Raw genomic sequence first — 16,168 nt, 5'->3', positions numbered from 1 at the left:
AGGGTTTTCTTGTTTCTTAGCGACTTCGGGAGCCAAATGGGTGCCGTGTGCCTTTAAGAGAAGAAGTGCCTCAGCAAACTTCGCTGTAGTTGTGTCTCACCGTTTGGGTAGGGAAGGAAAGCGTTAATTTCTTATTTGTACACTTTTTTTCCCCGACTTCCTTCCTATTCACTTCATTAAATCTAGAGGCAGTTCAGCATGGGAGCCGTCTGTATGTTGAATTAGGGCTCGCACTCTTGCGCAACACGTCACCAGTCGGAAACTGGGGGTTTGCTTCTGTGATTTATTTCAATACTGTGCTGGTAAAAGGTTTGGAAGGGAATTCTTTGTGGGGTAGTCCTTGAGCATTGTGTAGCAAGTTTTGTGTGTGTGTCACTAGCCCCTAGCCCTGAGTAGTGTCAGTGAAGTCAGTTGAATAAATAATTTTTTTTTTTTTAAAGAGGAGAACAGTTTTAAATTTTCCATGAATAATTTTACTTTCAGGCAGGAGTAATCTTACTCCACTCTCTTAAGTGCGAGAAGCACTGGGAAATATTTAGTGAATTGATTTCCATTAGAAAAAGACCCTTAGAAATCCCTGAACATAAAGCACTGCATATGGATGTGTTTGGGGTCTTTGGGGAGGAGGGAAAATGTTTTGTAGTTCTCTGCATTCCTGCATAAAACCTTAATTTAAGGGGAATAATGGTCAGTACTTTGTGTTTCCTTGTGATTCCAAACCCTAAATTTAATAAGAATCTGCACGTATTAGCAATTGTAATAAAAATGGTCTCACTGGTTCTTTTTGCAGTTTAATTTGTTTTCGCTTCTTAGCTACTCCCAGATTTAGAGACTGAGAAGTCCAAATATCACAAGCTTATGCTTTGTTCCATTCTTGCACAATTAAGGGAGGGATAAGAGTAGAAATATCCTTTTCACAACTTCCCCCCTCTCTATTTATCCCTCAGAAAAGAAAAACAATGAAAAATTTTACAGCATGAAACTGAAAGTGAAGTGTCACAGTTGTTTGGGATTTTCTTTAAAGAGAATAATATATTGTATTAAAATACTCGAACTTGAGAACATGCACATTGCTTTTACTTACATGCATTTAATGAAAGAATTCTTTTATCCAAAAAAAAAAAAAAATCATCTTAGACTGCTCCAAAACCACGCAGCCTATTTTCTTAAAGCACTAAAATAAGCTTTAAAATACAAAAAAAAAGCATACCTGGTTTTTATTTTTTTTTTATACATTTGAATATTAATTTGTTTTCTTACTGGCTTAATTGTTCAAATGTGAGTCAGAATGAGAAACCACCTGAGCTAAAAATCTCTTAATTCTGCTGCCTGGAATAATCAGGGGGAGAAAAAAAAATATGATAAGTAGTTGTCAATATTAAAACAGGCTGAAGGAGGAAGGCTTCGGGCCTTGTAGTAGGTAGAATGAAACAGCAGATTTGAGTCTCCACAATCCTTTCAGTATTAAATTTTCAGTAAAATAAAATTACTTGTATATGAAAACATAGCCTTTCCCCAGCTCTCTTTTTTTTCCTGATCAGCTGATGAAGAGACTAGCAGCTCGCTGCTTCGCTGGCTTGTTAATTTTATCCCCACTAACTGTGATTTCCGATAGCCGGCCTGCTGATAGTGGTAAGGTAAATATCCTTTTTCGTTGCCGTCTTGAAGATTCAGTAGAACTACATCCCAGGCATGTGTAGGTGTGTAACACATCAAAAGCCGGTGTTCTCCGTATTTCTGTGTGTAACTGGGTGCTTGAGGAGAGCAATACCATTAACTGTTGACAGCCTTGCATGCTGTATTTATTATTAGCATGTTCAGCCTCCAAGATTTGCGGGACAAATTTCCTTTCTTAATCTTCGCTTTAGCTGCAGTGTGTTTAGCTGTATAGTGGGTGTCCTGCTTTCAGTCAAATGAATATTAATGAAATAACGTGGAGCTTTTTTTTTTCCTTCCTTCTTTTTTCTTTTTCCTCATAACTCATCAGACCTTGCCTCCTTCATAGTGGTTATCTGAACACTGTAGGATCGTGATGGAAATTGTCTTTTGATTATTGAGGCCTGGGCCCAGGCTGTCCCTTTAGGATTCTGTCTGTGTCCATGTTGCTTCTCTGGGTTTGCACATTGGAAGATGCATAGAAAGCCTATTTTTTTTTTTTTTTTAAATCCCACTGGCATTTTTAACATGCCAGGTTGTTTTGTGTTCTGCACCAGGTTTTCTTCACAAAACCTTTCTTTTTCCGAAGGCATTGTACCTAAGTGAAAGAAATTATGTCTGAGCTGTAATCACTCTTTATATTGATTGTTATACTCACATGATCATAAATATTAGCCATGTTTGGTGCTGTGGAGAAATGAAGGTAATTGCCTTATGATTAGAGCTCTTTTCAGCTACGAGAAAGGATTGATTAGCATTTGCATACTGGAGGCAATATTGAGAGGCAGGAGGAACAAATAACAACATCAGTTATTTTGTGTGGGAAACCAATCTTGAAATGCAATTTAAAGGTCTTTTTAAAAATTTTCTCTTCCATGGTCAAATTTTCTCTTATCTATTGCTGTTTTTTTCTTTGCAGTTTTTCCTTTCCCTTTATTTTCCTTAAATTTTGAGATTAACCAGGAGAGGAAAAAAAAGTTTAAACTTCTGGGTCTGTCACATGGATCTTTTAGCCCTTTATGAACAGGTTTCTTCTTATACCTGGTTGTTTTTATAGCTATTTTATTATCTCTCTGCATTAGTGCTGCTGGCTCTGGTTTAAAGCAAGCGTTTGCAGGTAATTGGAAAAAAGTGTTTTTTGTCTGTGAGTGTGTGTGTTCTTTATCGGATAATTTAAGTGCGTTTACCCAGGAATGTGGCTTTGTACTTCCCGTTTCCTTGTTTACTAATTGCTATGTTAGAAGAAAATCTGGATGGAATTTTGACTTATGTTGTGAATCATAAATAAATTGATGTAAAAACCTCAAAGAAGAGAAGGTGAAAGCTTATACAAATGTAAGGATGCAATCTTAGGGAAATGTTTTCCTCATTCACCCCTTGTTTCGGTTTATCTTTGATTCTCTACAGAAATAAGACAATAAAGGTCTTTTTCCTACATCGAGCTGAAATGTCATTTGGTTTTAGTTATCATCAAACACTTAAATGTATAAATCTCTTCATATTTGTCACATTCTTTGCTATTAGTGTTTCGGGCCTTCACATATTTTGATCAAGAAATAAGACTTGGGTTAAAGATGCATTTATCCAATATGGTGCTTTTGTATTTTTCTTCTTACTTCACTGATTACTGTTAACTTCTACTTTGTTTGTTTGTTTCATTTTATTCTAATTATCTAATTTTTTTTTCTTTTTGGTATTCTCTTGTCTTGAATTTTTCTCCTTCATTTCCAATTAACAGGCCATTGAAGACGGCAATTTGGAAGAAATGGAAGAGGAAGTCCGGCTTAAGAAGCGAAAAAGACGAAGAAACGTGGATAAAGATCCTGCAAAAGAAGATGTGGAGAAGGCCAAGAAGAGGAGAGGTCGCCCTCCAGCTGAGAAGCTGTCACCAAATCCCCCTAAACTGACGAAGCAGATGAATGCTATCATTGACACTGTGATAAACTACAAAGACAGGTGAGCACCCCAGTCCCTCACCTCTGTCGTCTTCACCAAGACCACATGTGCTGCTACCTGCAGAGCATGAGCTGTCAGGATGTACACTCGGTTCTAAGGCTCTTTCTACCTCCTGTTTTATGGTTTTTGCTCCAGAGGTATCAGTAAACTTGGAGGCAATTTTAGAGAGGCTACACTTGATATTTTGTGTGATGTTTTACCAGGTATTATGTAAGATATTTGGAAATAGGAGTTTAGATGACAATATTAAAAAACATAACAAACCCCTAAAAGATTTCCAAAATACCATCAATCCTTCCATCATATATGGGAGGATTGGAAAGAGAGTGAAATTATACCTTTGGCTTGAGTTGTTAGAGGGGAAAAAAAGTCTTAGCATATTTAAGGTAAATATTCACGTTAAGACTTTGTTTTAAACCAAACCGATGCTTCCATCAAAATACCATTTCTTCTTTCCTTTCAAGACACTTAAATTTCTGAGCACTTGTTCAAGCCATCTCCTTCTTCCTAATAACCCTACCTAAAGAGGATGGTTTTCCAGCAACTTTATCTCTTTTTCATGGAACTTTTGAATGTGAACTTTGAGAAATCTGTACCAGACACTATCTCCAGGCCATTTTTAAACAGTAAATAATTATTTGAAAACCAAAGTAAAGATGTTTTGGGGTGTCAGGCAGCTGTATGTAGTTGATAAATTAGGCTACATTTTGGTTACTTGATTTGGTTTCTATTCAGTAATCATGTGATGCAGTTTTAATAGGAAGATCACATCTCATTTCAGTTGAAAAAAACTGATGAGAAAAAACACATTTTATGTCTCTAGGTTTCATAGTGGCGTGAATCAATTTTTAGTTACCAGAAACCTGTGACATTAACTCTGTTGCTCTGTATACCTGGGATTGTTTACCACAAATAACTTAAGTTGTGGCTTTAGTCCTTCACTGTAACTTTAGCACATGTTTTTGTAAGAGGAAGAAAACCTCATCATAAAGATTAAGTAGAACAAGCAAGAAATTTTCAACTATGGGGTTTTATTAATAGCTCCTTACAGAAAATATAAAGACTTCTCAGAAAATGGTGCAAGGGGAATAGGAGCAAATGTGTGTGAAAGAGTCTGAATTTCTTGGTCCTCTTTACCTCCCAGGTGTCTCGGGTTCCCTCCTGCTTACTGTTTTCACTATTTTCCTTTTTTTAAAAGTCATTTCCTTTGAGAATTCTAAAGTGGCCACAAAGGGCGGCCCCATTACATCACATCTGGATAAGATGTTCATTGACATGGGGGAGTGATAGTAATCTAGGAAAGGAAGTTTGGCCGTGAGATTATTCTTTGCCCAGGTAAACACGCAAACTTGTAAACCAAGCATGAGTGGTTCTGTCAAGTCTCTGTTCCTTCTTGGCTATACTGGTAGATTGGCTGGAGGCAGAAATAGTTTCCAAGCAGTCAGTTGGGACACTCACACCTTATTTATTAGCTCCTGGCATAGAGAGAAATAAGTAGAGGGTATCACTCAGCATATACCTCTAACTTTTTCCCTTTGTCTCCGGAGAGAGACACGTCTGTGGCTTTGACCAGGTGTGCCTTGATGTTTAACAGGCATTGTGTTCATTACCTGCTGAGTGAGCCTAGGTCTGCTGGAACACTGAGAAGAGCCAAGAAAGTCCTTGGAGGTTTATAAAGTCCTTTTATTCCAGGTGATGGCTGTCTCCTCCTTTAATGGTATAAAAGAGGTCACCACCTGGTGAACCACATACTGCCAACAGATTGTTTTATTTCATATTTCTTTTTTTTTTTAAAGCTAACACGTAAATCTAGTGAGAATTCTTCTAAAACGTCAGGGTTCCCCCACCCCACCGACATCACGACCTTTTTTGAAAAACCTGAAAGTCTGGCAGCAGCACTGTCCCTAGCCTCCTCTAAGGTAACTGTCGGAGCAGAGAAGTGGCCGTCGCCCCGACTCCCCTGTGGGCTGTCCTCTCTGGATGGCCACCATCCCCATCGGCCGCTATCATGCCTCCTATGGAGCGTCAGTTGTCATTTATCATTGTGTTTTTCGTACCTGGCTCATTTCACTCCTTTAGATCACCTGCCAGCTCCATGACCTTTTGGGTTTGTGATTTCCTGATGCACAGGGCCGTAGGCTGACAACTTTTCCAAAAACCACCCCCAAATACAGAGTCATATGAAGTTCTGTCCCTTAAACCTCAGCTAAGCATAGCACAGTAGTTTAAGCTCTGGTCTTGGCTTAACTACCTGCATTCCAACCTGAACTCCACCATTTACTGCCTGTGGGGCAGCTGGGCAACTGACTTGACCTCCCTGACCCTCAGTTTCCTCATCCACAGAATGGATGAGGTGTTAGGAGGATTTGATGAGTTAATATAGCTCTTTGAACAGTTTAATTATTAATAATCAGCCTTTCAGACTATTTATAGCAAGTCAGGTGGGTGAGCGGAGCTCTGAGCACCATAAAGAAAATGTCCTTGGCTCATACAGTTTTCATACTGTTATTTCCAAAACCAGAAGCATGCAGTTTCACTGGGACTGATGATGGAGCATGACTTTGGTTGTACTATAGAGAGAGGATATTTAAATATTTCAACATGCAGGCATAGAATCATTTGTTTTTTCCTCTTTCATTGGTTTCATTTATTTTACTTTTCCTTAAAGTACCTATTCTATTAGCACCCACATTTAGGTATGTTCTGGGAAGTACATTCTACATGTTTCATATATATTTCGTGTTAGTCATCCTCTAGAAAAAAGGCTTACTCTATGTTTTTTATGTCTCTTACCAAATTTGGCGCTCAAGTAGGAGTCACTCAAATTAGGAGTGCCTTAATTAGATACATCATATTTTTGGTTTTAGAAAATGCTGCCGAGAAATGTACTTCTCCATGTGTTGAGATTTTTGCACCAGTAAAGTCAGTGACTAATATAGTAATTCAACCTACCTGTGAAAGAAATACCACCTGGACTAACCTCCTTCCCATCACCTCAGTCAAATGTTAGGGCTCTGACAGTCCTGGAGATTAATAGCTTATTAAATAAGAACTGGCATCTATATTTAACTAACATATAAGAATTAATTAGCTCTTAGGAAACAGTCTTCTTCCCCCCCCCCAAAAGTTTTTGCATGATTCTGGGACAGATGTATCTTTTTATTTTTAAAAAAGAACTAGGATAATTTAAGTATCTACTTATTGCTTTTGTTTTCAGTGCCAGACCTAATTTTTTCAGGGAGATACTTTTCAAAAATGTGACCCTCCCCCCCGGGAAAAAAGTCAATAATTCTATGTGACACAAATGTGAAATCTTTCTGCAGTAGTCTCTACTAGAGGTGGCACTGGTCTATTATTACTGTTCTGACCATTTTATATCTCCAGTAGAAAACTTGCTATGAAGTAGTATTGGAAGGCTTTGTTTTGATTTATTAAGCATGCTTACATAGAAAGCTTTTAAAATTGTATTCTCAGTTAATGTAATATTTAACCTAAGGGTCTTTACTTCTTGGAAAAGGGACTTATCCTAGTCTACATCTGTACCCTCTAAAATCGCCCCTGTGAAGAGACAGAGAATAAGATGGTGAAGAATGGGGTCTGGTGGAGCTATTCCAAGTCTAGAGGCATGACTTATAGTTACTTAGATAAGGAGGGAGTTTCTTAGAGGGGGTTCTTAGTATTGAAGGGGTTTCAGCTCTGTCTGGTCCAGTTTCCCAGCTGTGTCTCCCTGTGTCACCCCTAGCAGACTATCACTTAACCTTGTGTGGACACGCCCAGCCTCAGCTCACTGTGTCAGGAAGCCATTCACGACACCAAAGGACAGCCCTAAACACGACAGGCATTTCCTATATTAAGACAGACTCAGCCCTCTGACTTCTAGCTATTTGTTCTGCTTGGAACTTCAGAGAGTCAGTCTTCTCATTCTGAGAAATATCCTTTAAAATATGCATAAACATAGCAGCCTCAGGACATTCTCCTTCGAGTTGAAACACCTCACTTTGCAGTCTGAGTGAAGCCTGGACTTGGGCTACCCTCGTCCCCCTCCTTAGACATGGTTTGCTTCCTTAGTGACCCATTAAAAACACGGCACCCAGAATTCCAGAGGAAGTCCCATGGTGGCTAGTTGTAGGATGCTCAGTAGCCTTCTTTTTCTGGACACCAAAATTCTGTTAACATCACTCAGGAGTGTGTTAACTTTCTCCACCAACCTTGACTCAGTGAACTCCCATTGAAAACAAGGCTTGTTGAAAAATTCACTCCCCTGCAGCACATACACATGTTTCTTTTCTCACATGAATGCTGCCAAGGTTAGCCTTCAGCTAAACCTTTGACTTTTGTTTTTATTCTAGATCTACTTATTCTTATTCCTATCTAGTTTCATCTCACTGATTTCTGTCCCATCATTCTAGTCCATTGATGTAACACTGAGTTTTATGCCTTTAAAAAAAAAAAAAAAAAGACACGTTGACTTGTTTTCCCAAGTTGTTGTTGTCATCCAGAGGTTTGCTATAAGCTATTGCCGAGAAACTTCTAGAGGGCAAAGGACACGTCCTCTTCTATAACGTGCCCCTGAAAATCACTTAAGGTTGACGTGCATTTATTAATCAGTAATCTTTAAAGTTGATGAACCATCTGTGAACTTTACATGGCCATGCTATCATGTCACCTACACTCATCTCTCCTTTCTCAAGGTTATCAAAAAAAAAGTTAAACCCAAGATATACTGTGTTTCTGGCCTCCCCAATCCATCAACCTAGAAACCCTGCTGAAAGAATGAAATGAGGTTAGCTTGCCATGGCTTCTCTCAGAGACCCCCTACCAGTACTTAATGATGTTATTTATCTTCTCTAAATAGCCCTGTGGCATCTGAATAATTTCTCCGAAATTTTGACCCAAGGTCCACATCAAGCACAGCCCTCTCGAGTTTCCCTTCTCCTTTTGAAAGCGGGACATTTGCTTATCTCTAGTCTCCTGATTCCCTTTCTATTCTCTGTGATTTCTTAAACATCATTAGCAGAAGCAATCTACTTACTCTTTCAGGATGTAATTAGTTTGCAACTGGACACTTGAACTCATTTGAAGTGGCTTGATAGGCTCCGTCGACTCTCCAATCAGTAGCTTTTGTCCGACATTTCTTATGCCTTGCTTTTCAAATATGAGCATTGTTCACATTCCTGAAGAATCTGGAAACCGGGTATGAGGAGGTTATCGCCACCTCCTCCCCCTCTAGCAGCTGTTTGAAGACTAGCAGGAGCTTTCCTTGAGGAGGGGCCCTGCTGTCTCCAGAGGGTCTGGACTTCAGGTGCAGCCCTGCAGATGGACTTGGGAAGCAGCGGGGAGATGGGAGACACCTGCCTAACCCTGGCACCCAGCGGGGCATCCGGGGGGTGGCCAAAAGGCTCTTTTCTCCCTGATGTCCTTCAGGCTCTGCTCTCTTCCCCAAGGCTAGTCTGTCTTCTTCTTGACCCTTATTTTAATAAACCCTGATGATGATATCTTTAGGATTGGTGGAAAGCTTCAGCATGTTCTGAATCTTAGCTCTCCCCACATTGTAGAAAGTCATTTATTGATGCTGGAAATATTAATTGCACCCCCCCCCCCCGCCACCTCCTTTCCAGCCTTGAGTGCCAGAGGGTTAAAAAACTCACGGTACTTGCTTCCACTAGCTTGCCCTGCGGTGGAGGAGACGGTACTGAACTGGCAAGCAGCCAGGGGATTTCTGGGAAATAGGGGTCATGTGAGCCCCTTATATAAGACTATGATAACATTATCTGGTGTTTATGGTCCCGTGGGGGCTTCCCAGGTGGCTCAGTGGTAAAGAATCTGCCTGCAATGCGGAAGACATTGGGTTCATTTGCTAGGTCGGGAAGATCCCCTGGAGGAGGAAATGGCAACCCACTCCAGTATCCTTGCCTGGAAAATTACATGGAGAAAGGAGGGTAGAGGGCTACAATCCATGGGGTAGCAAAGAGTTGGACATGACTGAGCAACTGAGCACGCACACACGTAATTCCTTTTAGGGGAAAAATATACATCATTATCACTACATTTACCTGGGACAAGAGAGCCAGCATTTTTACCCTAGTACATTAGAGTACCTTTTCAAGGACTTGGGAAACCGCAAACCCAAGGACCAAGAGTACTTGTTTAATTCCTGTACACAGACTCCTTTATGCAAATGGAGAGTCTCTTGTAGCATTTCCCTAATTTTGAGTGAGGCTGAGCTACTGTTTTAAAGGGCCACATATGGTCAACCCACACTCCAGAAGGGATAGACTTTTCCTTTAAAAAGTTGCCTTTTCTTCTTTCAATATTTTCTTTCCAGAGTGCTCTACCTGGAGTGCATTTAGGTATTTACGATGTCAAAGGCTTTCCCTCAGTTATCATCATCTCGAGGCTTCCATCCAAGATGGACTAATCACACCAGTGTTCACACTGTCTTTTAAGATACATTTGTAGGAACATACATTTTTCCCCTGGAGAAGGAAATGGCAATCTACTCCAGTATTCTTGCCTGGGAAATCCCGTGGACAAAGGAGCCTGGCAGGCTACAGTCCATGGGGTTGCAAAGAGTTGGACACAGACTGAGCACAGTGTACATTTTTAAAGCCAAATTCATACCATTATTTACTAAGCTGTTTTGTTATGTTTGTACTTTTTTTCCAGTCAGGTTGCTGACCCACATAGGTCTGTCCTTACACACTCCTTAACAGAATCATTTGAAATTATTCAGTTGGAATCTCCTCTGTTCAGAGCCTCCCTTCCCCGATGAGCTGTAATCTCGGTCAGTCTCAGGTCCGGGAACCACGCCCACCCTTCTCCAGGGTATCTGCGGCGTGTCCTGTGATATGTCTACAGTGCTATATGTCATTCCTAGGATGTTCTTCACTCTTACATATTCTGACACCACACAGTCTGTTTCAGCTTCTGTATCCCCTTGGTTAAGACCATCACCAACCCAGGATCCCAAATGTGTCATGAGATGAGCAGTCCCAATTCTGTGCCTTATTCCCACCATCCCCTTACATACACAGTTTCCTCAGCATTTCTCCCAGGCCCTTCACTGCTTCTGTTTCCTCACCCTCTGTCTCCATCAGGCCCTCACCCTTGTCACTGGCTGTGTGTGGATGGCCTGCCTTCTCTCAGAGACACAGATCCTCTCGTCAGACGGTTACTTAAGAACTCGCAGTAGCTCCTCATCGCCTCACAGATGGCGACCAAACTTCCTACCGTGGGAAAGACAGTCTTCCATGATCTGGCCCTAGGACCTCCTTGACTTCATTTTCCACCGTGCAGCTTTCCCTTGTATGTCAAACATTCCAGCTGACTCTGCTTTTCCAGCATGGTCTGTGCTTTGGCTCCTCTCTCCTGGGTTTATGCTTTGCCCTCTCTGCCTTGCCTCCCACTCTCCTGGGGCAAAGTGGGCAGTGTCTCTGAGGTCGGACGTGTACGTGGCTGTACATGGGCTCTGTATGCCAAAGGCACCATCTATGCCTGGAGTAAGACCTAGAGGGGATGTGGGGTTTTCCCAGGTGTGTCACACCTCTCAGCCACTTCTCTGAAAAAAGTGAAAGTGTTAGTCATTCAGTCCTGTCTGACTCTTTGCAATCCCATGGACTGTAGCCTGCCAGGCTCCTCTGTCCATGGAATTCTCTAGGCAAGAATACTGGAGTGGGTAGCCATTCCCTTCTCCAGAGAATCTTCCTGACCCAGGGATCGAACCTGGGTCTCCTGCATTACAGGCAGATTCTCTACCATCTGAGCCACCAGGGAAGCCTGCTTCTCTGCCACCACACAAAGGGACACCAGTGGGGCAGTTTCAAAATCCTTACCTGAAGAGGCTTCCCTAGGGGCCAGAGCCCTCTTTCGTGTGGTGGCTGTCATTTCCAGTTGAAGATCAGCTGGAGGTTAACTCTGTGATCTATTGGGAAAGAGTGGAGTTCTGGGAAGGAGGGCCGACTACTGAGATGGTGCTCAGAAACCGAGTTAGGCTGTGGTTCAGGGCCCCCTCTGGGTGCTGACCATTGTAGCAAAGTACAGCATCCTGTCTGATGTGTACAACTGTCTGAGGTAAGTACTCACCCCATTTTCCAAATGAGGAGCTAGACTCGGATAGGCTAAAGCTACCTTCCTAAGGTCACCCCCCACCCACCAAGCAAATGCTGCCTGTCTTCCACTGCCTCTAGCACAACTGATGGAAACATGTAGAGGGAGATGGGACCAGAGTAGCAGGCACTGACTTGTTTGGAAGAGGCAGGAAAAGTCCCCAGTAATCTTGCCAGTGATCCCCTGAGGTGGGCAAGGCAGGTAGGTGAGGATACTGAGGTGTGAAGCGTGAAATGAACTACCAGAGGTCGCCAACCTAGGAGGAAGGAGCCGGGCTGGGATGAGGACCCAGGTCTTCTGACTCGAGTGTTCTTTCTACTCTACCACAGGTGTAACGTGGAGAAGGTGCCCAGTAATTCTCAGTTGGAAATAGAAGGAAACAGGTCAGGATCTGTCTTGTATTCCTGTGTCTCTAAATACAGGTATCCCTTGGCCCACCACCCGGCCTTCAAAGCAGATCCCTCCAATGGCCTCCTGATCATCCCTCCTTGTAGTGGGCGATGGAGGCACAGATGTTCTCGAAACCTGTTGCAGCTTTTGTTCGTGCTGTGTTTTCATCTGGGCATGTCCATCCTGTAAATGCGCTTCTTACAAAGGCATCAGGAGCCGCCACCAGCGGGACCCTCCCACCGGACATGGGTTTCTGTTGCTTCCCCTCCTCTTTCAGCGCGGCTTCTGCCTTCCATCCTGCGGGCCTCTTAACTCTGCGCTGTCTCAGTTCAAAGCTTAATGGAAAGCACCGGGATGCTGTGTGTGCCTGCTCCCCCCGCTGTCTGACCCTGTGAGGTCACTGTGTGCGGAGAGTCTGTCACCAGCTTGGGTTCAGGGCGTGACTTCCAGGCTTACCTGTCACCTATGGTCTAAGCATCCTCAGGCAGCCTGTTTAACCTTTGTGTGCCTCTGCTTCTGTCAGATGGAGAGCAGAAATGCTTTTCTCCTGGAGATTTTGTGAGAATGAGATGATGTCGGTTGGGAGAGATGGGTGTGCAGCCATTACAGAGGATGAGGAGTTGTTATCAGCATAGTGAAAATAACTTCTTTCCCCCTTTTGGTCAGCCTGTACTTTAAAAAAAAATGTATCGATACAGTATTTTGCCGTCATGTTCCACTTCTGTCAGTTGTCTCAATAACGTCCCTTATGGCACTTTTTCCCCCAGTTTGGGGCCAGAAGGAAAAAGAATCCAAGCGGCATTGCAGAACAGATCCCATCACCAGCTGTGGCATTCCCTTTGTATGGTGAGGTTAAATATCAGGGTGATTCAAACCCCCTATATCTGCATGGAGATGAAGGTGTTGGACAAGACTGTCATTTTTTTGGTATTTCTTATTGTTAACAGTGATCAATCCTGGAAGCCAGACACACAAACCATACTGAGTACTAAGAGGTATCAAGAATGGTGTTCTGTTTTTGCTGCTGTGAGAAAGAACTCAGTCTGGGTTCAAATTTCAGAACTGAAACAAGAAACACTTGACTTCTGGGGGCTTGAAATAATGAATCAACATGGTAAATACTTCCACCATCAGGATGTAGAAAGGAAGCTTTATGGTCTAAAAGGCATAATGTAGGCTAAACGCCTGGTGCAGTGAACAGGAACAGGCATAAGCTCCTTCACCCCACTGCCCGGGTTCCATCAATATAGTCACGTGACCATGAAAAGTGGATTAATAACTTAAAGGGTATTAAGAGCCCCCAGTGTCATGCCTAGGCTTTCTGAGGAGATGACATGACCGTATATAGTTAGGACCCAGATAAATCTTTTTACTGAAGATACATTTAAACTGCAGCTTCCAGAGGAATAGAAGGAGGTGACGTTTGCTTCCTCAGGACTCTTCCAAGTCTGTCTGGTCCCTTACTGTTAAGTATGCTTCCTCTCCCCAGAAGCCCAAGTTTAAGACATGTTGTTCAGAGCTTGCATTATGATTAATTTTTAAAATTCTTTAAAAAAAATCCCTCCATGTGTTCAAAAGCACTGAGCATTTTCTACATGTCAGCCTCTGTGTAAGCATTGAGAATGGGGCGGGGGATGGATGAGTAAAATGAAATGCCTTAAAGCATAGCTGGAGTTATATAAAGGAATAACACAGATCTATAGTCTGAATCAAGTGTACATGCCAGGTGAGAGGGTAGGAGCGGCAGAAGCCACGTCAGTCGGTGGCTTGTAGGGGGAGTATAAATCCCCGCAAAGTAGGCAGGGGTGGAGTGGGGGAAGCGAGGTGGGGGGAGTGAGGTGAGGAGGCCCGTGTGCATGTAGGCAGCCAGGGAGGAGGTAAAGAAAAGCAGGACCCCTTCTAGAGACCATCAGCTCTTAGTATGACTGCGTCATCAGGTGCAAGGGAAAAGGGGCATAGTGCTAGACAGGGCGGTGCGTGTGAAAGCGAGAGAACACGTCCTCAGAGGTGTGATTCAAAGGACTTTGGGGCAGCCCAGATGTGAGATGGAGAACTTTATAAACTCCTGGTTCTCTGTCCTGAGCGGTAAGTGGATCTGGTGAAATTTACATTTACAGAAATAGGGCTGAAAAAGAAGGTGGCATGTGGTACCCAGCCCCACATACTCCAACCTAGGAAACCTAAACTCTCTCCGAGGCTTTTAACAGCCCTTAATGCTGTGATTATGTTGTTAGTATTGACTATCCCTTAAGGACCATCCAAGAAGCTCTTTTAAACAAAATTTATTTTTAGCAACATTGGCACCAGACATTCGGTATTTCTTTAAATGAGGGAGGGAAGCTGTGGACCATACCTCAGGCTCAAGCAGGACCCTTTTCATTTAATTAGATTACAGAGAAATTGCCATGAAATACAAGCATGACCAAGTGGAGACACTCAGAGAATTTTAGTTCTAGGTGAAGAACCTTTCTTCACTCACTCAGTTTGGGTACTGTGGGCTCAGAGACAGGGCTGGCAGTCTGTCTTGTGTTTTCCCCTGGAAGAGGGCATGGCAACCCACGCCAGTATTCTTGCCTGGAGAATCCCACGGAGAGGAGCCTGGCGGGCTACAGTCCATGGGTCCATGAGGTCACAAAGAATTGGACATGACTGAGCACTCGTGTACTAGCAGCATGAGTGAGGAAATCAGGTGATGTCCAGGGTGATGCTTTTTCTCAAGAGTATGGGCCTCAGATTCTAGTCCTGGGGCTTCTCGGAGAATTCCCAGTGCAGTTAAAGCTCCTGAGGTGTTTTGCTACAAAGTTGCCAGTTGACCTTCCTTTAACTCAGCATTTCCCAGACTCATTTAACCAGCAAAGCCCCCTGTCCAGGGAACACTGTTAATGATCCATTAAGCTCCTCTTCCACAGAGCACACATATTGGGAAATGAGGGCTCATAAGTTGCATTTAGTCCTGAGAGTCAGCTCAGGGAAATGTGGATACCAGGACTTAATTTTGCCCTCCTTAAACAGTACTGATACTCTCAGATGTGTACTGGGATATGCCGCTCTTTGTCTCCTGGTGACCTGACACTTATTAATGATGCTCAGCCAATTTTAACCATGTACAGCAGGTGGGCAGCCCACAAATAAACTTGGCCCATCCGCTTTCTGAGGCACAGAAGGCCTCCCCGGGGCTCCGAGCTTCAGCCTAGCCCAGGAGCCCAGGGTCTCTGCCTCTCAAAGCTTCAGGACAACCAGCACAAGCAACCTCTCTCTTAGGCAGGGAAAAAGCCCCAGCTAGAGACAAGGAAACTGATTTTCTTACAGGGCTGAAAAGCTGTCTTCAAAACCACTCTCTGTCTTTTGATTTTAAAATGGATCGTTCTGAAAGAGGACAGTTATTAGGCATAAATGTTCTTGTACATCCATAGAAAAAATATCTGCCTCGTTTCTTTAGAATCACATCTCATGTGTCTTCCTTAAGAATTTCCTAAAATGGCCATTAGAGGAAAAAGCACGCTTGGGGTGCCTGCTACAATACATACACACACCCCTTTAACAGAGTGACATTTGGGATCTGCAGCTCAGGTAGAGAGCCATTTGATTTTGTTTGCCTGCAAAAGCTGTGTGCTTTTTGAGCTTGATCACAATTCAGACAAAAGCTTTGAAGTGTGGTTTTTTGGGTTTTTTTTTCTTTTTTAACATTACGAAGTTAGAGACCTGGGGAGAGATCAAAGGGCAGAATATTCAGTGGAGGGAAGGTGGGTTCTTAACTTTGGAAAGGAAGGCTTCCTTCGAGTCACTTCTGGGTCTCCAAGATGACATGACAAAAGCTGACCAAGGAAGCAGCATCTCATTGAGACAGGTGGACAGTTAGAATTCCATACCTCCAGCCTGCTGGGATGAAATGTCGTGTGAAAGAAAGAGAAGAAGAAACTAGATGGCCTGAGTCAATATTTATACAAAGCCAAGTGACAGATGATAAATCTTCTCAGTCGACTCCTCAAAATGCTTGTCTAAATACATAAGTAAATAAATAATACTCCAAACCTCATGTCCTGGTCATCACCTCTGCTTT

General features: G+C 42.8%; 1 protein-coding gene and 1 non-coding gene across 48 annotated transcripts in view; one reads left to right on the top strand and one right to left on the bottom strand.

Annotated features, from left to right (window-relative positions):
- SMARCA2 (SWI/SNF related BAF chromatin remodeling complex subunit ATPase 2) overlaps positions 1 to 16,168 on the top strand; it is a 189,352-nt gene that overhangs the window by 156,062 nt on the left and 17,122 nt on the right. For 22 of the 47 annotated variants that reach the window (XM_081502976.1, XM_081502889.1, XM_081502881.1 and 19 more), the window contains one exon: positions 3,395 to 3,612. In XM_081502976.1, coding sequence (XP_081359102.1) covers positions 3,395 to 3,612 — 218 coding nt within the window. Of the gene's footprint in view, positions 1 to 163; positions 310 to 1,541; positions 1,638 to 3,394; positions 3,613 to 12,047; positions 12,102 to 16,168 lie in introns of those variants that run through there. The other 25 variants (XM_081502968.1, XM_081502778.1, XM_081502869.1 and 22 more) reach the window with 6 other exon arrangements.
- TRNAY-GUA (transfer RNA tyrosine (anticodon GUA)) lies at positions 11,313 to 11,385 on the bottom strand. Its single transcript has one exon. It is a non-coding gene; the product is annotated as a tRNA-Tyr (tRNA).

The sequence above is a fragment of the Giraffa tippelskirchi genome, chromosome 1, assembly GCF_054371585.1.
Source record: "Giraffa tippelskirchi isolate mGirTip1 chromosome 1, T2T-mGirTip1v1.2.pri, whole genome shotgun sequence".
NCBI classification, from domain to species: Eukaryota; Metazoa; Chordata; class Mammalia; order Artiodactyla; family Giraffidae; genus Giraffa; species Giraffa tippelskirchi.
Note: the sequence above shows the minus strand (reverse complement) of the source record. Positions and strands in the feature narration are given on the sequence as shown.